This window comes from Ornithorhynchus anatinus, chromosome 12 (assembly GCF_004115215.2).
Source record: "Ornithorhynchus anatinus isolate Pmale09 chromosome 12, mOrnAna1.pri.v4, whole genome shotgun sequence".
NCBI classification, from domain to species: Eukaryota; Metazoa; Chordata; class Mammalia; order Monotremata; family Ornithorhynchidae; genus Ornithorhynchus; species Ornithorhynchus anatinus.
Window position 1 is genome coordinate 27645532 of NC_041739.1, and position 25315 is coordinate 27670846.

General features: G+C 44.2%; 1 protein-coding gene across 3 annotated transcripts in view; it reads left to right on the forward strand.

Moving 5' to 3' along the window:
- Positions 1 to 25315, forward strand: part of TBC1D9 (TBC1 domain family member 9) — a 94247-nt gene that overhangs the window by 22493 nt on the left and 46439 nt on the right. For all 3 annotated transcript variants that reach the window (XM_039913819.1, XM_029076493.2, XM_029076494.2), the window contains exons 2-3: positions 13709 to 13819; positions 23016 to 23134. In XM_039913819.1, coding sequence (XP_039769753.1) covers positions 13709 to 13819; positions 23016 to 23134 — 230 coding nt within the window. The remainder of the gene's footprint in view (positions 1 to 13708; positions 13820 to 23015; positions 23135 to 25315) is intronic.

The window sequence follows — 25315 nt, forward strand, 5'->3', positions numbered from 1 at the left end:
CTCATCTGTAAAATGGGGATTAAGACTGTGAGCCCCACGTGGGACAACCTGATTCCCCTCTGTCTACCCCAGTGCTTAGAACAGGGCTCGGCCCATAGTAAGCGCTTAACAAATACCAGCATTATTATTATTATTATTATTAAGTAGGAGGGAAAACAGGTATTGAATTCTGAGTTTGAGAAAACTGATGCACAGAGAAGTTGTGACTTCCCCAAGGTCACACACCAGGCTAGTGACTGAGCTGGGATTAATACCCAGGTCCTCTGACTCCCAGGCCCATCCTCCTCTCACTAGGCCACACTGCTTCTCATGCTCTGCATTTCTGAGAGAAGGCAGAACTTGAACTCAGCTCTCCCTGCCTCCTATCTCTGTGTAACTTGACCTTCCACACTCCACAAAGGAACCTTAGAAATAGGTGAAGAACACCTGCCTCCTAAATGGGTTCCTTTTTTTCCCTTCTGATCTGTTCACTGTGAGTAAATTATGCAAATGCTTGTTATGCAGATGTTTTGGTTTTACTGGCATCTGTTGTTTTGATCCACCACTGAGAAGATTTTATAGATTTTAAACCTTCAAAGGTCCCTGAAAAACTGTGGACAAATCTGCTTGAGGCAAGTGTGCTTTTGAAGACATAATTTTTCTTCTGAAAATCTCATTTGGTCCACCTTAGCCCAGGTGCCCAGCCTACCACTACGAGCAAACTATCAGCAGCAGTTTTAGAAGTAGGGAGATGAAATAGACAGCAAAGTGGCCCATTGTGAGAGTTTCCCTTCCACGCTTGCCCCCAGAAATTGTAACACCAGCACAAAAAAATGCATTTTCAGCTTTCCTTGGCTTCCGACCCCTCTGCCGGCCCTAGGAGGCTCCTGGGCAACCTTTGGATTCAGGTTTACACAGCGAGTGGTGTCAGGGCGGTAGCTCAGTTTTGTGGACCCTGGGATCATCAGGCAAGGAGGCCCTTCTGCTACAAGTGCTTTCCATGAGGCTAGAACTTGTGGCAAAAGGCTTATGGAAACCACACCCCCTTTCATTCACTTAAAACAGAGGCTGCTAACATCTGTACATTAAGAGACCGGAACGATCCAAGAACATTTTTAACGACTGTGCAGTTGATTTTACATAAAGAAGTTGAGTGCAGAAGCTAGGAAACAAGTGTAATTTGATGTCCTTTTCCTCCCTGGAATGGAAGAAGTGTGGTCTAGAGCGTGGTCCTGGGAGTCAGAAGACCTGACTTCTAATGCCGACTCTGCCTGCTGTGTGACCTTGGACAAGTCACTTAACTTTTCTGTGCCTCAGTTTTCTCAATTGTAAAATGGAGACTAAATCCTACCCCCTCCTACTTAGACTGTGAGCTCATTGTAGGTCAGGGACCATGGCTGACCTGAATTTTTGTGCTTACCCCAGTGCTTAGAACAATGTTTGGCACATAGTAAGCACTCGAAGTTGGGGCTTTGAATGAAGGTTGGCCACCAGTTCTGCTCTGTGTTGTCGTAGCATGATTTAGATATAGCATGGTGGAAGTAATAGGGAACATTATTCCCATAACAAGAAGGAGTATGGCCTACGGGATAGAGCACGGGCCTGGGAATCAGAAGGACCTGGGTTCTAATCCTCACTCTGCCACTTATCTGCTGTGTGACCTTGGGCAAGTCACTTCACTTCTCTGGACCCCAGTTCCCCATCTGTAAAATGGGGATTGAGACTGTGAGCCCCATGTGGGACAGGAACTGTGTCCAAACCAATTATCTTGTAAATATCCCAGTGCTTAGTATAGTGTTTTTTGTTTTGTGGTACTTGTTAAGCACTTACTCTGTGTCAAACACTGTTTTTAGTGCTGGAATAGGTACAAGTCAATTAGGACCGACACAGTCCGTGTCCCTCATGGGCCTCACAGTCTTAAGTAGGAGGGAAATACCATAAAGTAGCATAAACACAAGTCTGTTCTGTATAACACTATCCGTAAGCTGCCCCGAACAGATTCAGTTTAAAAAGAATTAGCTGTGGTGTTGGTCTAGGTGGGATTCTGCTGTTTTCCTGCCTCTGCCTCAGCGTAAATGTAATGTACCATACGGTACTTGGGGCTGGTTTTGCAGCTTTAGTCAGTGGTTCATTCAGTAAAGTAGCAATGAAAGCATTATGCTAAACGTGGACATAATGGTATAGGAATTTATTTCCCCAAATATCAGTTGTGGTGGTAAGTTTGAACAATCTACCCCTTAATCCATTAAACTCACATCAAATCAGCAGTCACTATAACAGGAAGTTCTTTAAAAACATACTTCCCCTGTTTCTGAAGTTGCATGAATCTGCTCTCCATTGTATCTGAACCTTCCTGTCGTTCCCCAGCTACACCTGACAGATTGGGGAATAGAATAATTAATAATTAAGAGAAGCAGCATGGCTCAGTGGAAAGAGCACTGGCTTGGGAGTCAGAGGTCATGGGTTCTAATCCCGCATCTGCCATTTGTCAGCTGTGTGACTTTGGGCAAGTCATTTAACATCTCTGTGCCTCAGTTATCCGTAAAATGGGGATTAAGACTGTGAGTCCCATGTGGAACAACCTGATTACCTTGTCTTCCCCCCCCCCCCCATTGTTTAGAAAAGTGCTTGGCACATAGTAAGTGCTTAACACATGCCATCATCATCATTATTATTATTATTATTATTATGGCTGCAATTTGATGATTCCCACAGCCTATAATTTATCACCTTTTGAGTTTCGATTCAAACCAAATCTATTTCAAGAACAAATACAGTGTTTGGCACATAGTAAGGGCTTAACAAATGCCATAAAAAGTCATTTTAAGTTTTAGAATCATTTGTACAGTGCTTAGTAAAGTGTTCTGCATGTTATAAGTGCTCATTAAACACCACTGATTGATTTGTTGAGAACAAAGCTTTAGGGTCAGTTTCTTAAGTTGTGGATGTCTTGAATTGTGCCTATGTCATCCTTGATAGCTTCATTTCATTGTTCAGTTGTTGCATTGCCAGTGATTCTGTCAACTAGTCAGTTCTAATAACAATAATAATAATAATAATGTTGGTATTTGTTAAGTGCTTACTATGTGCAGAGCACTGTTCTAAGCGCTGGGGTAGATACAGGGTAATCAGGTTGTCCCACGTGAGGCTCACAGTTAATCCCCATTTTACAGATGAGGTAACTGAGGCACAGAGAAGTGAAGTGACTTACCCACAGTCACACAGCTGACAAGTGGCAGAGCCGGGAGTCGAACTCATGACCTCTGACTCCGAAGCCCAGGCTCTTTCCACTGAGCCACGCTGCACTTACTGTGTGCAGAGCACTGTACTAAGCGCTTGGGAGAGTATGGTATAACAATATTACGACACATTCCCTGCCCAGCTAGATTAGCTTGAACTCCTGCCTAATCTACCTGTATTTGAAAAAGCTTGCTTTTCAAAGGCAAGAGTTTCCTGTTGTTGCTGAAACACATGAGCAGAATGTGGCTGCTGGTCATTTTAGTTGGCGATAAATACAGCAGTTTAGGACAAGATATTAGGATATCTGGATCATCTTTCTGGTGGTGTTACCATTAATTTACAGTATGCCGTTGGGGCATAATTCTATCTTCCTAAGTCTCAATTTTCTCATTCATCCGTTGCTGATACAAATTTCTGCTCTTTCTCTTCCCCCAGATAAGCCACGGGGGCCACTTCCCAGAGATGTGGTGGTGATTAATGGAGTGTGGTTCTTCGGTAGTTCAATTTGAGTGCTCTGCATCACTTCCATTAGCCTAGGTCTGCATTGGGAGCAAACAAGAATGAAACCTTTGGGGGAAGTTTGATCTCAGTTCATGGAGGTTTGTGCATAAATAAAAGCATGTCACAGAGTGTTGTCGTTCACGCAGAGGGGCCAGATAAGTGACTCTGGGACAAATTAGTGAGCCCCTAGGAAAAGAGAATCTCGCCTACTAAAGTCAAATGTGTTAAAGCAGTCCCCCTTAGACTATGACCCCCCCATGAGAGACAGGGACTGTACCCAACCTGATTATCTTGTTTCTATACTCTAGACTGGAGACTCATTGTGGCCAGGGAACTGGTCTTCCAACTCTGTTATATTGTACTCTTTGAGGTGCTTAGTACAGTGCTCTGCACACAGCACTCAAATACCATTGATTGATCTACCACAGTGCTTGGCAAATTGTAAATGCTTAACAACAGATTGCTGTTGCTGCTATTATTTCCAGGTTTTTCCTAACCAAGCCTGGATTGTCTATTCATGGTTTTGGGGTCTCCCCAAATGACTCCCTGCTCCTGGACTATCCCAACTTTGCCCTCAGAACTTTCTTTGGTCCTTACTTGGGCATTGGTTCACCTTGACCCTTTTTTGCAACTCTCAAGTGACAGTTTCTGCATTTCAGAAAGCTTGGTCAGGTGACCAGAGTTTGGAGACACTCCCTGTCAGTTTCTGGTCAATTTAAGATTGATGATATATAACTTTGGGATGAGAATTAATAGAAAAGCTTGATTTGTTATAACTCTGGTCTAAGAATAACTGTGAATAAGTTATTGCTTCATCTCAGTTCCAAAATAGTGTCATTTATATGCATTAGATCCGGGATAGGGATTTGGATTCCAAGAAATTTAATCTGGTCCAGTTCCAAGAAAACCCCTTCCACCTAAGGAGACTTCTACCTGGTAATTATGGTAATGATCGTGGTACTTGGTAAATACCTTAAGATAATCAAGTAGGATACAATTCCTGACCCACATTGGGCTCTGGTTCTAAAGGTGAGAGAGAACAGTTAGTCTCTCCTTCCCACCCCTGCATTTTATAGAAAAGGAAACTGAGGCAAAAGAAGTTAAGAGACTTGTTCAAGATCCTAGTAGCAGGCAAGTGGTCAAGCCGGGATTAGAACCTAGGACCTTTGACTCACAAGCCCATGCTCTTGGAGAAGGTCATGGGTTCTCATCCCGGCTCCGCCACTTGTCTGCTATGTGACCTTGAGGAAGTCACTTCACTTCTCTGGGCTTCAGCTACTTCATCTGTAAAATGAGGATTGAGATTGTGAGCCCCACGTGGGACAGGGACGGTGTCCAACCTGATTTGCTTGTATCCCAGCGCTTAGTATAGTGCCTGGCACATAGTAAAGTGCTTAACACATACCATCATTATTACCATTATTATTATGCCTGCCGACTATAGATACTCTGCAACTTTCCTACTGCACTGGGGGAACAGCTACATTTCAGGAGTTGATGAGTGTCACATAAATAGTGACGTGTCACATGGTGACACAAATAGTGACTTCAGGTTCTCCAGAACTTATTGTACAGTATTTAATAAAAGTACTGAGTGCATACTGTGTGTGGAACACTGTACTAAGCGCTGGGGAGAGTACAATACAACAATAAAGATACATTCTCTGCCCACAGCGGCCTTACAGTCTAGAGGGAGAGACAGACAATATAGATAAGTTAACAAAATTAAAAAAATAGAATAAATAAACGGGCATTCACAGAAGTTCCAAGGATGGATAAATGGGTGACCTGATCTAGGAGGTGGTGTTGAGTGGTGAATACTTCTCAAGAAGCAGCGTGGCTTAGTGGAAATAGCATGGGTTTGGGAGTCTGAGGATGTGGGTTCTAATCCTGACTCTGCCAACTTCTCTGCTGTGTGAGCTTGGGCAAGCCACTTAACTTCTCTGTGCCTCAGTTACCTCATCTGTAAAACGAGGATTAAGACTGTGAGCCCCATGTGGGACAATGTGATTACCTTGTATCTACCCCAGCGCTTAGAAGAGTGCTTGGCACATAGTAAACACTTAACAAATACCATCATCACTAGAAAAACTAGGCAGATTGAAAATAAAAAGGTCTCTGGCCCTTAAAGGATTCACAACCTAAGAAAAAGAAGGGGAAGGACTTGGTCAGAGATACATGAGACATAATAAACGGCAGAGGACCAAGATAAGAAAAATTTCCATGGGAATTAGTTTCCTGTTCCGCATCACACAGGCCTGGACTGTTCAGAGTACAATAGTGACAGCATCCACGGCCACAAGAACCCCAGCCCCAACCTACTAAAAAATTCAGAAGGCCCCAGCCTGTGGCTTTGTCCTCACCCTCCTATGGGATAGGGAGCAGAGTATCTAGGGGAAGGGTGGGCACAGGGGGTCTTCCATTTGGCAGAGCTTGCACCCGAAGAGTAGGAAGGCCCCCTGATGCTTAGGGCAAGGAGCTGGCCTTGCGGGCCAAAGTGATTGTCCAGCCCTGCTTGAGTTTATTAGAATGGAAGCGTAGAAAACAGAGATGAATAAACTTTTGTTAACGTTCAGTTTCCAGCCTGTAAGAACTAGAGGCTGTGATTTCCCCAGAACAGCACTGATTTGATGGCAGCCCTTTAATATAGATGATTTCATGAAGTTTGTGGCAATGTCTTTCACTTTGCCTTTATATTCTCTGTTTTTAATCGGTAAACAAGAAAGCCACAGACCTCCTAATTCCTGCAAATTCTGATGAGGGAAAGACCACAGGACCAGAAATATAAAAATCCAAAATGTCGCACACTAATTCATGGGTTTGCATGGTATAGGATCCAAAAGTCACTCTTATTTGATAGTGACTGTTGTACAGCCCATGACAGCAATTCCCCTATTTCCTTGCTAGTTTTTGATGTTCTAGGCACAGAATGAAGTGAGATCCCTTTAACATACCTCTTAAGATTGATTATTGAATGTGGATCGCCAACAGGATATAATGGCCTGACTCGGATTTGTACATTGATCTCGGCAGAATGAAATATTGCACCGTTCACATTAGAAGTAGGAGCACCACATACATAATGAAATAAGACGTTGTCACTCTGTGATGTGGACTTGGAGCTGCAGGGGTGGGTGCTGTTTTGGTGTCTGCCCTGGGCCTACCAGCTCCCATTGTTCTACTTGAAGCAAAGGGAATTTAAATTACTCTGTGACATTACTTTTAAATTCAGTTTTATTCTCCACTTCAGTTTTCCTTCCGATATGTTGTTGGGCCTATGCCCCTTTTAATTTAGTTTAAGAGAGTAAGGAGTTAGTTAAACTGTAGAAAGGCTAGGCATGGTTTTTCATTCCCCCCCAGTAGCAGTAGTAATAGTATTTATTAAACACTTATTAATAGTATTTATTAAGCACTTTCTGTGTGCAGGACCCTGTACTAAGCAGTGGGAAAGAGGTCACAGGAGAGAATTGGGCCTTCTGAATGAAAGGAAATCCCTCTATTCTGATGGTATAATAATAATGATGGTATTTGTTAAATGCTTACTGTGTGCCAGGCACTGAACTAAGCACTGGGGTGGATACAAACTAATTGGGTTGGACACAGTCCCTGTTCCATGAGGGGCTCACAGTCACAATCCCCATTATACAGACGAGGTAACTTAGTCACAGGGAAATGAAGTGACTTGCCCAAGGTCACACAGCAGACAAATGGCCGAGCCTGTATCAGAACCCACGCATGACCTTCTGACTCCCAGACCCGTACTCTATCCACTACACCATGGCCCGTGTGGGCCTAGAATAATTGGCTACAGGATAAAATGGAAGAGTTCCTGAAGGACAAGACCTTCCAGGATATTCATAGCCAAATATTAATTGACTGTATAATGTACAGATTCAGGGGAAACATTCTGAAGAGGAGTGCTTCTCTTCAGTCAGTTGTAAAAATCATCTAGGTCTTACCTGTTGAAGTGAAAGTATGAAAGTCACATCTCTCTTCTGCTTTAGCAGTAGGTCTTCTAGGTCTCTGAACTCAGCACACACAGTTTTGGAAAGAAAAGCAGTGGGGCCTAATCAGTCAGTGGTATTTATTGAGTGCTTACTGTTTGCAGGGTACCGTACTCAGCACTTGGGAGAGTACAATACAACAGAGTTGGCAGATACATTTCCTGCCCATAACGAACTTACAGTCTACAGGGTAATATCTCAAGATTTGCTAGTCTGATCTTTCTTTCTTGAAGGTGGTGATGTTGGTGGCACTTTTGTTGCATCTGTTGCGTCTCCTCATTGTTCCACACACTCAGGAAGAGCTTGTGTAGGTGTTTATGCATGGTGCCCCTCTATGCTTGTAGATCAATCAGTTGTAAGGGATTACTGTGTGCAGAGCACTGTACTGAGTGCTTGGGGGAGTACAATATAACAGATCTCGTGGCTCAGTGGAAAGAGCACGGGCTTTGGAGTCAGAGGTCATGAGTTCGAATCCCGGATCGCCCACTTGCCAGCTGTGTGACTGTGGGCAAGTCACTTAGCTTCTCTGTGCCTCAGTTACCTCATCTGTCAAATGGGGATTAAGACTGTGAGCCCCATGTGGGACATCCTGATTCCCCGTGTCTACCCCAGCGCTTAGAACAGTGCTCGGCACATAGTAAGCGCTTAACAAATACCAACATTATTATTATTATTATTAGATCTCAGCAGGTATATCATCATATCCAGATGTTTTATGGTACTTTATGGCTCAATCTGTGGTATTTATTGAGCACTTATGTGCAGAGCACTGTATAAGCGCTTGGGAGAGAACAATGCAAGTGCATTAGCAGGCACGACCCTGCCCATAAGGAGTTTACCTGATTTTCTTGTATCTACCCTAGCGCTTAGAACGGTGCTTGGCACATAGGAAGTGCTTAACAAATACCATAATTATTATTATTACAGTATGTTGTATTGAGATGACATCCCCAGGAGTTAGGTTAAGTAATTTATCTGGTTTCTATGTTGGAAGGTTTTGTGTCTTTTGAAGGACTTATCTTCAGTAACGGCAAATGTGTTGAGAATATTGAAATGTTTTTGCCATCTCCGCAAGACTCCCTCCATGTTTATGATTAGTTTGGAGTCAGCTTCACTCTTCAGAGGTGTCATGTCCAGGGACATATAATGTCTTTAAGTCATTCAGTTGTATTTATTGAGCACTTAACTGTGTGCAGAGCCCTGTACTAAGATGCTTTTGGTCCTGTAGTGTTGTTCTACTTGGGCCTCCAATCACTAGTCTTTGAATGTTCCTTAACTGGATTTCAATATCATAATAAAGGATTCCGTAAGCCTCATTTTCATCTGTCAAGAAGTGCACCAAGCCATTGATGGTGTGGCAATTGCTTAGAAGCCATTAGGCTTTTTATCTTGGGTTTTTTGCAAATGGCTCAATTTTGGTGACTTGACCTGGTCCTGCCCTGTGTTTTGACGGCTGCCTGGTAGAAAGTATCATAGAGAAATGTTCATCTGTTGTCTATACTGGGAATTGTGGTTGGAGTTTCTTGTTCCAACAGGGCTGCTGTAATATCACTAAAGAGCTCTTTGTGGATTACTTACTTTGCTAGAAGCTTAATAGCTGTCTTTGTGACCTTTCAATGCAGTGGTCATCCTCAGGCATAGAAAAGTTGTTATCCCGCCACTACTGAATTACCCAAAAGCTCCAGTTGCTTCCACACTAACTCCCCTTGTGCAGTGCCCTTTTTTACATTTCCAAAAAGCTGAGCTCCTCTCTCCCAGGTCCACAGCTACTCCCAGTTTCCCACTCCGCATTACAGTAGGATTGAGATTTCTTCCTTGTGGCTGCTGGATTTTCAGGAGGGGAGGGAGGAGTGGGCTGAATCAGTCAATCAATCATATTTATTGAGCCCTTACTGTTTGCAGAACACTGTACTAAGAACTTGAGAAAGTACAATATACCAGCGTTGGTTCATCTGCCCACAGGAAAATGTTTGTCTCCTTTGGTATCTTTGATGTACCAGCAAGAAATAGGGGAGAGAGAACGGAGGTTCCTGTTTCATTGCCCCGGGTTTAACTCTATGAACAGAATCAACCCACACTTCTCCTCTTGAATTGTAAATTCGTTGTGGTCAGGGAACATGTAGTGTCCCAGCCTCAGGCTTTCCTGCCCAACTGTGGTCTCAATAGATGGGGTGTCGAGATAAGGAAGGGGAGCAGAGACAGTAGGAGACGCCCAAGTTTGGGAGAGCACGGGACCTAATCCACTCATGTGTGGGTCCCGTGGGCTGGGCCTTACCATTCAAAGCTGATTTGTATTGCAAATGAAAGTAGGGAGAGAGATTTCTGAAGTGGCCAAAATGATCTCTAACAGTGGGGAGCTCGGGCGGATGCAGTGACCCGACTGGAGGCACGATGTTCAGGACTGAGGTGGGCTCACCAGTGACAGTTGGCCCTCAGAAAAGTAAATACAAGACTGGACTGACCTTCCCTGGAGACCTGTGGGCATGCTGTAGGCTGGCTCAGATAAATGGGAAGCAGTGTGGCTTAGCAGAAGGAGCACGGACTGGGGAGACAGATGATCTGAATTCTAATCTCAGCTCTAGCAATTGTCGGTTTCTTTGTGCCTCAGTTACCTCATCTGTAAAATGATAAAGACTATGAGTTCCATGTGGGACATGGACTGTGACCAACCTGATTAGCTCACATCTGCTCCAGGCCTTAGTTCAGCACCTGGCACAAGTACTATAAAAAAACAAAGGTGGAAAAATATAATATTTGCATTGCAAGTGATCAGTAAGAAGGAGCCTTGCTACTTTGAATGTTGAATCACTTGGGCCCTCAAACTTTGTTCCTAAGAAGAGTTGTCTTGGGAGACAGATGAAGGTTCAACATGATTACAGTGGGATCTGGGGTGAGGAGGAGTCCATGGGGTTGGGAAATGAAAGTTTCTTCCCATTCATTAGCTCCAGGATGGAACTAGGGAGATAGTTTGCCTCGAGCAGGAGCTCAGAAGAGAACAGAGCCATTCATCATTCCGGTCAGGGTCCACCTTCCTGGCTGCCTTTGGCCTGCTCCCTCCGGCCAAGTGGAACTGCTGATACTTTTCAGAGTGAAGTCAGAGGGGCTTTTTTTAGACATTGTCCCTCTGTGAGAGACCAAAGCTCAATTGATGTCACATTTATTGAGCACTTACTCTGTACAGAGTGCTGTACTAAGCACTAGGGAGAGTACAATAAAACAGAGTTGGTAGACATGTTTCCTGCTCCCAAGGAACCCAAATTAAACCACCACCTGCCATATCAGTGGCTTTTATTGTGTCTGCTGTGTACTGGATATTAGACACATTCTGAGAAAGTGAAAGATATGATCCCTGAACTCAAGGAGTTGACAGTCTGAGGGGAAAACAAGCAAACCCATCCTGCAAATGTACAATAATAAAAAGAACATAAGAACAGATATAAGTTAGAAACACATGTGGATAGATAAATCAACAAGGCATAAGTCAATAACTGGACAGGAATGCTGAGGTGGCTTGGGGGAGGGGGATGTGCCTGGGAAAACTGGGGTGTAATCAGGGAATGCTGAGATGGATTTTATTAATAAGAATAGTAATAATAATTGGTATGTAATCACTCAAGTGCTAAGCACTGGGGTAAATGCAGTCAGATCAAACTCAGTCCTCTTCCTTCATGTGGTTTACAATTTGGTGAAGCCGATAGCATTTATCGAACTAGATACGTTGATGTTGCTTTTTTTCTAAATGCTGTTTGGAACCAGTAGTTCTGTTGTTCGGGGTTAAAAATATGTGCTTATATAAAATCACAGTGCAGTTATTTTTAGGACTGATTTACTTATCACAGGCAATCAAAGATCATTTAATATCTAAATTAGTTGATTTGAGCTAGCTGCTAGAACTGTGCTTAGCATAGGAACTGATCCTGGCTTTGACAGCCGCTTCAGCCGGTTGCATAAAACTGAAATTGGATTTGCACCCTTTATTCACACCTCCTTCATCCCCACTACACTAATGTATGTATCGGTAATTTATTGATATTTATGTATCCTGTATGTATGACTGTAATCTCATTGTGGGCAGGGAGTGTGTCCACCAACTTTGATGTTATACTCTCCCAAGTGCTTAGTACAGGTGTCTGCACCTGGTAAGCGCTCAAAAAATATGACTGGTTGATTGTCAGCAAAAGCTGATTTTGCTGCAGCCCCAGCAGGTTTACAGAGATGGTTTGTCATCTGTGGGGAGGGAGAATTCTGAGGGACAGCCTGTTAAGAACCATAATCTGGCTCAGTTGTTCCCAAGAGGCTGGCCTTGGGCCAGGATGAGCCAAGTGAAGGGAGCCCCTAGCTAGGCAGTCAACCCATGAAAGTTTCAAAAGGTGTTAATTTCTACAAGCACTCTAATAATAAACCAGAGTTTTGATGAGGTGGAGAACCAATCCAGAGAATTCAAACAGCCACTTTCAAGGCAAATAGGCAAGAGAGGAGGTCGGGGGAAGCATATGGAGCTTGTGCAGTCTAATGATATTAATAGCTTCAAGAGGTTCACAATAGGTAATGAAGGAGAAAAGATAAGGACGTTGGATGGTGGGAATAGGTGTCAAAGGGGACAGTCATCATTCTTTTCCTCTAAATATCCTTTTGTGGTCACAGTCAGAGACCGACAATCGGGCTGATCCACAGGGACATTTCTTTTTCTCTTACAGTAAATTTGTTCCCTAATTGTAAACACTGCTATAGCAAAATTCTGACCTGTGTGAATACATGGAAGAGAGACAGTGGGATGTGATTTGGTCAGCTGTGCATATGGAATTGATGTTATCTGCATATGACTTTTGTAAGTCTCGAAGCATATAAAAACATGTCCAAAGACAAGGCCAGTCACCAGTAATTGCAGATAATTGTGTATTGTCTTTAGTAGGGGATGAGGGAAAGGAAGCTGGGTAAAGGCCAAGTTTGAATTTCCTTAAGTACTTTGAATTCTCATTCATTCCTTAGATGCTCATTAACACTGAGTGAAATCGTAGTCCATGTCACCTCCCAGGACTGTAATTTATGGTCAAAACAGCGAGTTTCATATGTGTTGCATCTTGGCTCAGTCACATGACCAACATGGCAACCTGGACCATGATTTTTTGGTCTTTTTAACCTGAAATTTAAATTGGACCAAAGAGTGTGCTAGGGAGGCTCCCACCTACCACTAACCTTTATCTAACTCCGGAGTCCGTTCAATATACTCTTTTCTGTGCTTCATTATCTAAAACAAGAACATGGTCATATTAACCTGAGGATCAGGTAATTAAAATAGTCATGAAGAATTTTGCAAATTGGGCCCTATTAGAGCACTCTTCCTATCATGCCATTTGAAAAGCAGCGGGGCCTAGTGGACAGAGCACGAGCCTGGGAGTCAGAGGAGCTGGGTTCTCTACTATGTAACCTCGAGCAACTTAACTTCCCTAGGCCTCAGTTTCCTCATCTGTAAAATGAGGATTGAATCCCATTCCACCCTACTTAGACTGTGAACTCCATATGGGACAGGGAATGTATCCAACCTGATTATCTTGTATCTACCCCAGTGCTTAGAACAGTGCTTGGCACATAGTAAGTACTAAACAAGTAGCATAATAAAACAGCATCTTGAATTTGAGAGCTTTATATGTGTGTTCTTTGTTGAGTTGAGTCAACTTTTTCAGCTCCTAGAGCTTGCCTACAGGCAGATGGTTAGCTGACTATCAGCCATCTCTCTAAATGCCACAGAAGGGCCAAAGAAGGAATCATAAAAGTGGGAATGGTGCAGTGCAAGACATCAGCCAGGTCTAATACTCAAATGGGAGCATAATACAGAATCCGACATCTTCCATAGCCCGGGTACCTACCATCAGATTTGAAGGACAGCCAATGATGAGCTTCTCATCCATCCGATCAGTAGTTGGGGGAAAATAATGGAAATGTCAGCCTGGGATTTTTGACCATGTGCCTTTCTTATTTCGCAGGTCTTCTGGTGGGAACTCTTGATGTCGTTCTGGACTCCAGTGCGAGGGTTGCCCCCTACCGAATCCTCTATCAGACTCCAGACTCGCTGGTGTACTGGACCATTGCCTGCGGTAAGTCCCATAATCTGAAATGCATGACTAATGTGGTGAGGAAGACAGAGGAGGGTGGATGATGGCCACCCAGATCTGGGTAATCCAGTAATTAGAAATCCAGTAATTAGAAATCCAGTAATTAGAAATCAAATGGCCTGAGTGAGCTCAGCTTCCAAAAATGGCTTATTTCCCAGAGGAGGAAAAGGAAGAGTGACATTTATTGTTCATCCATGTGGGACAGGGCACTCTACTAAGCACATCACTTGTGTACATAGTTTAAAATTAGTATAAGTTTTATATTCATATTAATGTCTGTCTTCCCCTCTAGACTGTAAACGCGTTATGTTCAGAGAATGTGTCTGCTTATTTTGTTGTATTGTACACTCCCAAGTGTTTAGTACAGTGCTGTGCACATAATCACATAAATACAATTGGTGTTTGATTAATTGATATGCACCTGGGAAGTACATAATAAATAACTTACATGTTCTCTGTCCACAAGGAGTTTACACTCAACCACGAGACAAATTTAAAAGGACAGGGAGACTATCACTTCATGAAGCAAAAGGGATGTTGGTTAATCTGGAAAATTCTTTCATTGCAATAAAACAGCTGCAGCCTGTTCTGGCTGGTTTTTGCTTGGGGTTAAAGACTAAATCTATTTTAAAAATCCCTCCCTAAGTGTAGCTTCAGAATGTCCTTATAGGTGATTCTATTCTCCCATTAATAATCATTTCTAATCAATTCAAGTTTGAAAATGAGATAATCATCTACCTCCCCACCTTTGATGCTTGAGATTGTAGCCATCTAATTCACAGAAAAGCTCTTTCACTCTTAGATCTTTTTATGAGATGTTTTTCAATTTAGGGCATGTGTTTTTGAATTTGCATTTTTAGTGCTGCTTTCAGAGACTGACATAGTTTGACTTTTTGACATTGTATTAAGGCAACTTTAAAATTCCCTGACTTCAATTTGGATTCATATTTCTTAGTCAGAGACTTAAGTCATTTTAACCTTGCAGAAATTACAAGGTACCCAATAATAATTCAGAAGAGAGAGAGAGATATATCTGTAGCCTTTTTATTGCTTCCTAATAATTGTCTTACTATTGATTTTAAGAGATTGATTTTTCTCTACTTTTGTTGTTGAAACCTCCTCCGGAAGTGAAGAGAAGGAGCCATAAAGGGGAAGAAAATATTCCTGACTGGGTGTTTTCTCAGTCACTAAAGATGATCCTTAATGCCCAGCTACTGTAGAGAAACCAAGGATGATTTTTTTTTGTATTTTTGGTTTTTGGCTATAGTACTTAGCCTTAGTACTATAGGCTAAGCACTGTTCTCAACTCTGGCATAGATACAAATTAATCACGTGAGATCCAGTCCCTGCTCACAGTCAAATAGGAGAGGGAACAGGTATTGAATCCCCATTTAACAGTTGAGGAAATGGAGGCACAGAGAGGTTTAGTGGCTTGCCCAAGGTCACAAAGCAGACAAATGGCGGAGCCAGGTTCCCTGGCTTTCAGGCCCATGATCTTTCTACTAGGCCCAGCTGCAGCCAGTGCTTCTGTCCCAGTCACCCCTCTAGGAGACAGGAGCAGCTCCATGGATCCCAAGAGACTCTAAGGGGGCAGAGACACAGTTCCCCTAAACAGTGCCCAAGGTTGGTACCCACACACACTTACACACACACTAGTGAGGAATGGGCGTTCCCTAGTTCCCTCTATGTGGATGTGAGTAGAGAAACTCCAAAGGAATTCCAAGGCTGTTAGAGACTTACTGAGACTTACTGTAAAGAGACTTACTGAGACAGCAAGTCCTAAGCGACTTGAGGAAGTTAGAGGAGGAAGGTGGTCTGCCCTGCGTCGACTCTCATCGCTTAGGGATCTTCATACTGCGCGCTGCATGGCACATCTGTACTCCTGCCACACATCCCCTCCATTCTCGTTTCCTTTGCAATGGGCCACCACACTTGGGCTTTGTAGACTGCAGCTTTTACCCATCTACCTCAACCTCTTCTTTGACCAGCGGGTGTTTAATTACTGATTCCTGATTTGTTCTGCTCCAGCTGTTCTCTCCACTTCATGTTAATATTGCTGCTAGACTTAGTGGCCACCCTCCCAGAATTATAGGGGGCCATGGTCATGGCAGCCGTCACGTGTGTGTGTATGTCTTTCTGTCTCTGGATATACCCCTGCCTCCCCCTCTTAAAAGCCACTCACATATCCAGTTGATGATTCACCTCCAGGGCGGCATCTTTAAATAATAATCTCTTCATGCACCCGAACTCATTATAAAGCCAAGACACAATGCCAGGCACTGGCAGCGATTCAAAGCCTAGTTATGTCAAGAGATGGTAATAGATAAAGAGTGGCCTCATTATTATCTAGGACCTCTTAGTAATATGTTCAGTTTGTCATTCAGAAATGATTGTATTAAATTCCTCAGAAACTGCTGTGCCCCTCTATTTCAGTATATGCATTGTTCCAAATGCTAATCAGATAACTAAATACCCTAATGGTCTGATCATTAGATGTTTAAAATCATCCTATAGCAAATTTCATGATGACATCATTGTGTTTGGCTGAACACACCCCTCCCCCCCCTTCAAAGCCCCTCCTTTCAGGCTCACACTGGCCGCATTATAGTAGCTTTGAAAAGACCACTATATATCTTCTGTCTTAATTGATGCAGATTTTAAAACAAGCCCAATTACCTTTTGCCCCTCAAATTTTTAAAGCACCACACAACTTCTATAAATAGTGATTTTCTATGATTTCTGGGTAGTTGGTACACTACAGTGCTTTTGTTGAAGCAAATGCACCCTGCTGTTATTACTTTTCACTGGGCTACTATTTTTAAACATGGCATAAAAATGGAAAACTTTTCATCTTTTGTGACTAAGAGATGATCAAGCTGAAAATGTTTTCAATCGGACAGTTCTCTTTATTGAGTATTCACTGTGTGCAGAGCACTGTATTAAGTGCTTGGGAGCATTCAATACCACAGCTAATCACAGCTCTGCCACTTGTTCACTGCATGACTTTAGGCAAAATCACTTAACTTTGTTCCTCAGTTGTCTCATCTCCTAAAATAGAGATTAAAACTGTGAGCCCTACATGGGACATGGACTGTGTCCAGCCTGATCAGCTTGTATTTGCCCATGCTTAGTACAGTGTCTGGCACAAAGTAAGCGCTTAACATGTACTCCCCCCCAAAAAAACAAAAACCGCACACAGTAAACACATTTCCTGCCCACCAGGAGTGTACAGTCTAGAGGGGGAAACAGACATTAAAATAATTATGGATATGTGCACACGTTTTGTGGAGCTAAGGATGGAGTGATATCAATGCCACTAGTCTGCTGTGGGATCTTGGGTAAGTCACTTCACTATGCCTCAGTTACCTCATCTGTAAAATGGGAATTGAGACTGTGAGCCCTACATGGGACAGGAACTGTGTCCAACCCAGTTTGCTTGCTTAGTACATGTCGGGCATATAGTAAGCCCTTAACAAATAATAATTATTATTGTAATCAAGTGTGAGAAGCTTCATGGCCTAGTGGAAAGAGCACAGACAAGAGAGTCAGAGATTTTGGGTTCTAATCCCGCCTCCACCACTTATCAAGCAAAAACCATAGGGGAAGAGCCCTGGGAAATAGCCTATTTGTAATGTATTTCTCTACTCTGGCAAAAAGAGAGATTTTATCCAACAGCAGCAGTGTGAAGCCCCGGACCATAGCTTTTCCACTTCAGTGACCCAGTTTGAAGAGTGTCACCTTCCAGCATTATTGATCTCAGTTCAGTTCTATTTGACTTCATGCTCTGGGCAGATTTAGAACTAGATGAGAATCCAGCCACAAACCAATTAGGCTTCTTTATCAACATCATTAAGTGATGTTTATTAAGTCCGGCACATACAGAGAATGCTCTGCTAACTGTATCTGATGATGCAGTGATTGTTTTTTCCAAACTAATTTCCAAGAAATTCTCCACAGGAAAACTTTTAACTCAGGATTCCGGCAGCATCTTCAGAAAAGAGATGGGCCCTGTTTGCCCATTGTGTTTTGTGTTTTGCTTGACAGTAGGGAATTTTTCAAGAAATTGTTTATTTCTGTTTCTGCCAAACAGACCCATCCTTAAAATGTGAACCCTGGTTGGGACAGGAAGTGAATCTGAGATGAATACCTGATACCTAATCCAGTGCTTATAGTACAGTATTTGTCACATAGTAAGGGCTTAACAAATGCCACAATTATGATTATTTAAAACATTGATGCTGTCTTGGTGCTAGATTTCTCCCTGTCCTAGGCAGGAAGCTTTAGCCCTTCAAGAAGAAGATGTGTCAGACGTGCTATCACTTTGCAGGGGTTTTTGGTGGTAGAGTTTATTTTTGGTATTTGTTAAAAGCTTACTATGTGCCAGGCATGGTGCTAAGCACTGGGATAGAAGCTAATCATGTTGGACACTCCATGTCCCACATGGGGCTCACAGTCTTAATCCCCATTTTACAGATGAGGTAACTGAGGCCTAGAAAAGTTAAGTGATTTGCCCAAGGTCACACAGCAGATAAGTGGAAGAGGCAGAACAAGAACCCAGGTCCTTCTGACTCCCAGGTCCATGCTCTATCAACTAGGCTGCTTGTTATTTCAAATAGGCACTGCGCTCATTTCTTTATAAAATGCTGAGGGATTTGCCCTGGGTGATGAGGATTCATCCTTTGGTGACAGCTTCATTTATTTGACAATCACATTTCCTCTTTCTTGGCCCCACATTGAAAATGGGCTCCCAACTGATCCCTTCTTCGCAGAATTTCAACTCTGGGGTGTCTGCTTCTTGCAGATGACAGTATGACCTCCTTTACACATTCTGACAAATGTTTCAAAAATGCTGTGTGAATTCTTCCTGCATTTGGCCTCTTAGAAGCTTTTCTTTCTCTCCAGGGTATGTCAACTGGTTTCATCTGGGATTGGGAATTGGAGATTCCAAATCCCACTCTGGTTTTGCTTTTGGCTGACTGTCTTTAAGGCTGTTTTCATAAGGAATATCCTAGAGGTGATAAAAATAAATTGTTACCATTTGTGACCATCAGCGGGATAATCCCAAAACACAGGAGAAGCATTTTTAAGCATCTCAAGAGATCAAGGTGTCCTGTTCTTTACTGTATTGCTAATCACATTTTCAAGCAGGTTGAAAATTGGAGCTGATTTTGGAGGGCTTTTTTTTTGTTTTCACTTGGACCCTGAGCTCATCCTTGCCTTTACTCATCTCAAGGAGTTGGATCTGGAAGCTGTCAGGCTGTCTTCTGTTTTGTAGACCGTCTTGCTCTCCTGACACAGTTCCAAGAGAAACATTAAGCCCGTTTGTTTGTCTAATGTTGCCAAGTTCTGGGCTGAAGGGAAGGAGACTTAGAAGAGCATCCTAGTCACTGACATCAGAAATCACAGGAGAAACATCCCCCGGGCACAAGGCGAACAGAGGAGAGAAGGAGACTCCTTACGTCCCTCTGACTTCTCTAAAGAATCTAGAAATTGGAGCGATGTCGGCCAGCTGGCTAGGCAGAATCACGGTGACATTGTTTGGCTTTGGAGGAAGCCGGTCATGAGGTGGCACAGTTAATTCTCGATAGAGCAGAATCCTGGGTGTGGCTGCGAGAGGATATCTGGGGGACGGTTCCACGGGCCGGAAATGTGTAACTCCCTGTCAGGGTCTATAGGGTGGAAGTCCGATGCTTAACTCTTCTCCCCCGACCAGCATTTCCTCTTGGCTGACTGAATCTCTCCACAAGTAACAGGGCATGCACCACCCTCCCTTCCCCCCAACCACTAGCACCCGGGGGCAGGGCTCTGGAGAGGTGACACCCTCATGTAGGGCAGCAGGGCGAGGGTGGGAGCAATCGCTCATCTGACCCTGAGACACCAGCATCCCTTGCCCTTTGCAACCTGTACAGACCCCCTGTTGAGCCATGCATGTGGGGGTGGGGGGTGAGGGGCAGGGGACTGGTGGTCTGCTGGTGTGTGGGCCTGTGCAGGCTGTTGCCAGGAAGGAGGGGAGGAGCAACAGCAGTCATTCATTCATTCAATTATATTTATTGAGCACTTACTGTGCTCTCACCCCTCTGCCTCCCTGTGAAGGAGTGGCACCATGCAGCAGCAAGACCCCCAGGAGACTGTGTTTGGACTGCCGTCTCTTTTCCACTGTCCTCGTGGGCTTTCGAACATCGCCGCCCCAGGGATCAGGGCCCCGAGAAGAGCAGCCATCACGCAGGATTACAGGGGAAATGATAGGGTACTGTAACTTGGGCTGTTATGTGTGTGTGTGTGTGCACATAATAAATAATAATTATGGTATTCGTTAACCAAGCGCTGTTCTAAGTGCTGGGGTAAATACAAGATAATCAGGTTGGATACTGTCCCCATACCACTTGGGGCTCCCAGTCTTAATCCCCATTTTGCAGGTGAGGCAAGTGAGGCGCAGAGAAGTGAAGTGACTTGCCCCAGATCACACAGCAGACAAGTAGCTGAGGTGGGATTAGAACCCATGTCCTCTGATCAGAAGCAATGTCCTCTGACTCCGAAGCCTGTGCTCTTTCCACTAGGCCGTCCCCCCCACCCCTTCACCTGACTCTCCAGGGCTCACTTACGAGGTGGGGGAGGTAGGGGGGAGGGGGAGTGTGTGTGTGTGTGTTTGTGTGTGTGTGCGCGCACGCCATAGCCCTGCAGTTGCATTTGTTTTTGGAGAATTTGGCAATTGGTATGGGAAGAGATTTCTGCCTTTGTGCTGTGAGCACACTAGGAAGCCAAGACCTGAGCAGAAGCCGCAGGGATGATGTCATTCCATCCCTTCTCCGGGTAACTGTGTCAGTGAGGTCTGCGTTGGCACCTCCCTCGAGACCATCAGTTTTCACATCTCATTCATAATTGAAGGAAGAGAGATCATTTTTGGTGCATTACTGGAGGAGGTTGCATCAGATCTCCTGCAGAATACTGAAGCTTTTCTGGCGCTAGAACGAAAGAACTCTAATACGGTATAATGTGATCGGGCTCACCACACGTGAGTCTAGTTCTGGGAGGAGATTCAGAGGGGAGGGGGAAAGGTAGACCAACCAGTGCTTTTCTTGAGAAAAATAGATTTGAGAGAGTTGGTTGTATCCCTGCAAATGTCTAAATCTGTGGACACATTTATTCATGAGGTCAGATGTGGCCTCTCAGCACTTTTTTTATTGGTATTTTTTAAACACTTACTAAGTGTCGAGTACTGTTCTAAGCACTGGGGTAGATACAGGTTAATCAAGTTGGACATGGTCCCTGTTCCACAGGAGGCTCACGGAATACGCATTGGCCCAGTCTGCGGGGGGACAAGGGTGGTGTTGAAGATAATTTTTCTCCAAGAAAAATCTAGTTTGGGATGAGTCTGCCTCAGGCAAGACTCATCTTAAGCAGTCACGACTGTCATGTGCCTCTAAGACTGGACCGCTGCCTTTGGAGTGCTGGGGTCGGATGGGCAGCTACGGGACAAGCGGTTGTTCCCGTCCAAGCCCTCAGTGGTGACCCCCAGCCTGCTGCCGCCTTGGCTTGCCTCTAGACACTTTGCAAAGTCAGGGCAGGCTGATGGCAGGGTGCGGGTGTTACCCGCGTCGGCCAGTGGAGTAGCCCCTCGCCCCCGTTTTCCCTATAAAGGTGCCCTGTGGACTCAGGCGCAGCGTGTTGCTTTTCAGCCCCGCTCTGTTGAGCTGTGCAGGTGATCCCCGGATGAGATGGGTGTGTGGAAAGGTAGGGAGAGCGCTCATTCTAACAAATTGTCGCCAAAGATCACTTGTAGCAGAGCATCCAGATGCACTGTCAAGTGCCCCCTCCCAGACACGTAGACACAGATGCACCTGTGGTTCATGGCAACCCTTCTCGTTGACCTGCCCTTGACCCACCTCTTATGGTCAGGTTGACCAAGCTGCCATTCCTATTTGCTAGAAGGAGACCTTCACGATAGTCCGTCTCTGAGGAATTGAGAAGCAGCATAGCCTACTGGAAAGAGCACACAGGCCTGGGAGCCAGAGGACCTGGATTCTATTCTCAGCTCTGCCACTTGCCTGTTGTGTGACTATGGGCCCGTGCCTCAGTTTCTCCTGGGCCTAAGATACCTGTTTTCCCTCCTCTTTAGACTGTGAGATTTGGGACAGGGAATGTGTCTAATCTGATTATTGGATGGGCCCCAGCATAAGCAGTGCTTAACAAATGCCAAATTATTATTATATGTGTTTACTATGTGTTAAGCATAAGTTAATCAGGTTGGACACAACTGTATCATTATTAGAGTGATTGTTTATCATTATTATTACTATTAATAAATAATAATGCTATTTGTTAAGCGCTTACTATGTATCAAGCACTGTTCTAAGCGCTGGGGTAGATACAAGCTAATCAGGTTGGACACAGTCCCTTTCCCACATAGAGCTCACAGTCTTATCCCCATTGCAGATGATTCTCATTTGTATAATCCTCAACTGTAAAATGAGGATTAACTGTGAGCCTCACGTGGGACAACCCCTACCCTGTTTCTACCCCAGCGCTTTGAACAATGCTGTGCACACAGTAAGCGCTAACAAATATCAACTTTATTTATGAAGTAACTGAGGGACAGAGAAGTGAAGTGACTTGCCCAAGGTCACACAGCAGGCAAGAGGCAGAGCTTGGATTAGAACCCAGGTCCTTCTGACTCCCAGGCCTAGGCTCTATCCAATATCTTCATATTGTGATTTGGTTATCAATCAACTATCCTTAGCATTGATGAATCCAAGATTCTTTTCAACCCTCTTAGGTTAGCCTCATCCAGACTCAACTGCCACATTTTCCCCACACGTGGGACAGGGACTGTGTCCAACCGATTTGCTTAGAACAGTGTTTGGCATATAGTAAGCGCTCAACAAATACCATAATCATCTAGACTGTGAGCTCACTGTGGGCAGAGAATGTGTCTGTTTGTTGTTGTACTCTCCGAAGTGCTTAGTGCAGAGCTGTGTACACAGCAAGAGCTCAATTAATACAATTGAATGAATTAATGAATTTTCAGATTTTAAAACTGAGGGGAGAAGCTGCTATTTCATTGGCACTTTTATGCTGTTGCGTTGATGGAAGTAAACTGGGTTTTGAACTTCCTCATGGGGAATTTTGACCCAAACTTCAGCATGTAATTTACTATGTTGGTTTGTTTTTTTTTTTACAGGTGGATCAAGGAAGGAAGTCACTGAACACTGGGAATGGCTTGAGCAGAATCTGCTGCAGACGCTGTCCATCTTTGAAAATGAAAATGATATAACAACGTTTGTGAGGGGAAAGGTCCAGGTAGGGACCCCAGATGCTGTTCCTGGAATCAGGTTCTCAAGCATCCCCTCAAATCTCCTTCAGCAACCCAAAGGCTCTAGGGTTCTTAATCATGAACCAAAATCTTTTGGGGGAGGGAATAGGACAGCCAACTCATGTGATTGGTGGGGTCAGGGAGAATGTGGGGAGCAAAAATCCATAGATGAAGCAAAAAACTGATTTACAAGAGAGTCGATCTTCTCCCACCCAAGCCTCATCTCCAGACAGAGGGCAAGGGGCAGTATTGGTGAATTTGAATTTCACTCCCTTCCCTCCTCCCCTTCTCCCTCCCTCCCTCTCTCCCAGGTGCTAATGTCAGGGAAACACATTAAAAAAGAGAGTTTTTGCCTGAGTTGTGAAAATTAGTGAGGTAAGGCCAATCAGGGCTTGTACCCTGCAGGGCCCATGCCTCCCAGCGGACAGGGTCTGTCCTGGGGTGGTCGGGGGATAAGATGGACAATGGATAAGATATGTCCTCAGAGTCATATGCTGGAATGGTCTTCGTATGGATTCTTGCTCCCCCTCCCCCAACCCCTTTCTTGCCCTGGGCACTGGCAGGGCTCCCAAACATAGCCGATGTTTGCAATAAAAACTGGCAGGAGCCATACCAATCATCCAGCCAAAGGTATTTATTGAGCACTTGCTATGTGCAAAGCACTGTACTAAGCTTTGGGGGAGTACAATATAATAGATCTGGTAAGCACCGTCCTTTCCCAAAAGGAGTTTATAGTCTAAAGGGGGAGACAAACATTACAGTAAATTAACAAAGGGGAAATGGCAGAGTGTAAGTGCTAGACTGAAGCTTGTCATGGGCAGGGAACATGTCAACCAACTCTGTTATACTGTACTCTTCCAAGTACTCAGTGTAGTGCTCGGCACACAGTAAACGCTTGATAAATATGATTGATTGATTGATTGAAGTGCTTTGTAGCTGAGGGTGGGCTGAGATCAAAGTGTTTAAGGGATAGAGACCCAGACTTGAGTCCTGTGGCGAGACCAGAGATGATCAGCCCTTGCTGGGTGAGGCCACAAGAGGCCACAGGAGAGTTGGGCCCAGAGGAGCAGGGGGATGGAGAAGTAATGGATCTCCCTTGGGGACTTGTGGGGAGTGGGGAAAAGATTTAAAGATGGAGGATCCACACCGTAACCACCTCTTTGCCTTATATCCATCCCTTCCAGCTCCTGCACTGGGCCAGGGACCCCTACAGGTGGTCTGGGGCTTTCCCTTGGCTTTGTCCTTGTTACATTATATTGGCAAAGCCAGTCGTGTTTGAAAAGATTGATTCTAATCCTATCTCATTCATAAACTAGACACCCCTAAAAGAAGTTGGAGAGTAAATTGCAGAGGGTCAGAGAAGCAGCACTGACCTGGGAGGAGTCAGAAAGACCTGGAGTTCTGGCTCTGCCACTTGTCTGTTTTGTGACCTTGCGCAAGTCACTTAACTTCCCTGTGCCTCACTTACCTTATCTGTAAAATGGGGATTAAGACTGTGAGCCCCATGTGGGACAGGGATTGTGGCCTAATTGATTATCTTGTTTCTACACCACCGCTTAGAACAGTATCTGGCACATGGTAAGTGCTTAACAAATACCACTTGTTGGGGGATGTTGAAGATAGTCGCCAAAGTGGTATTTATTGAGCATGATACCTGGAAAGAGGAACAGAAGCACAAGGTTGGAAGAGAGAAATCATTGTTGTTGCCATGAATATTTCCAGTGGTTGGGTGAGGGGCAGGTACTGGCATCCCATAGGAGTTTGATTCGACTAGGAACCACGGAAAATAGTCCCTTTGGATGGTTACAGGCTATGTGAGGGGCTGTGCTAAGTGAATTGCCAGGAAAAGAGGGGAGAGGAAGGAAGGGTATGAGAAAGGTGATTGGTCATTTTACCTTGTGCCCCTTGGAGAGTTCCTGAAATTGATGGTTCTTATTTTCCCGAAACCGACAATTAGTATAAAATGGGCAGGAAAGTCAGGTTTTCTGTTGGGTAAGGAAGTCATTTAAACATGCCCGAGCCTTGAGGAACTTCTATGCCAGATGGATTTAGGAGAATTAAAATTCCTCAGCTGCCACAGCATCACACAGAACTAGTTTAGCTGATTTTCATTATGGCCCCCTTAGGAAGAAGAGGACTTTTTTTTCATTCCCAGTTGTAAGCTTGAC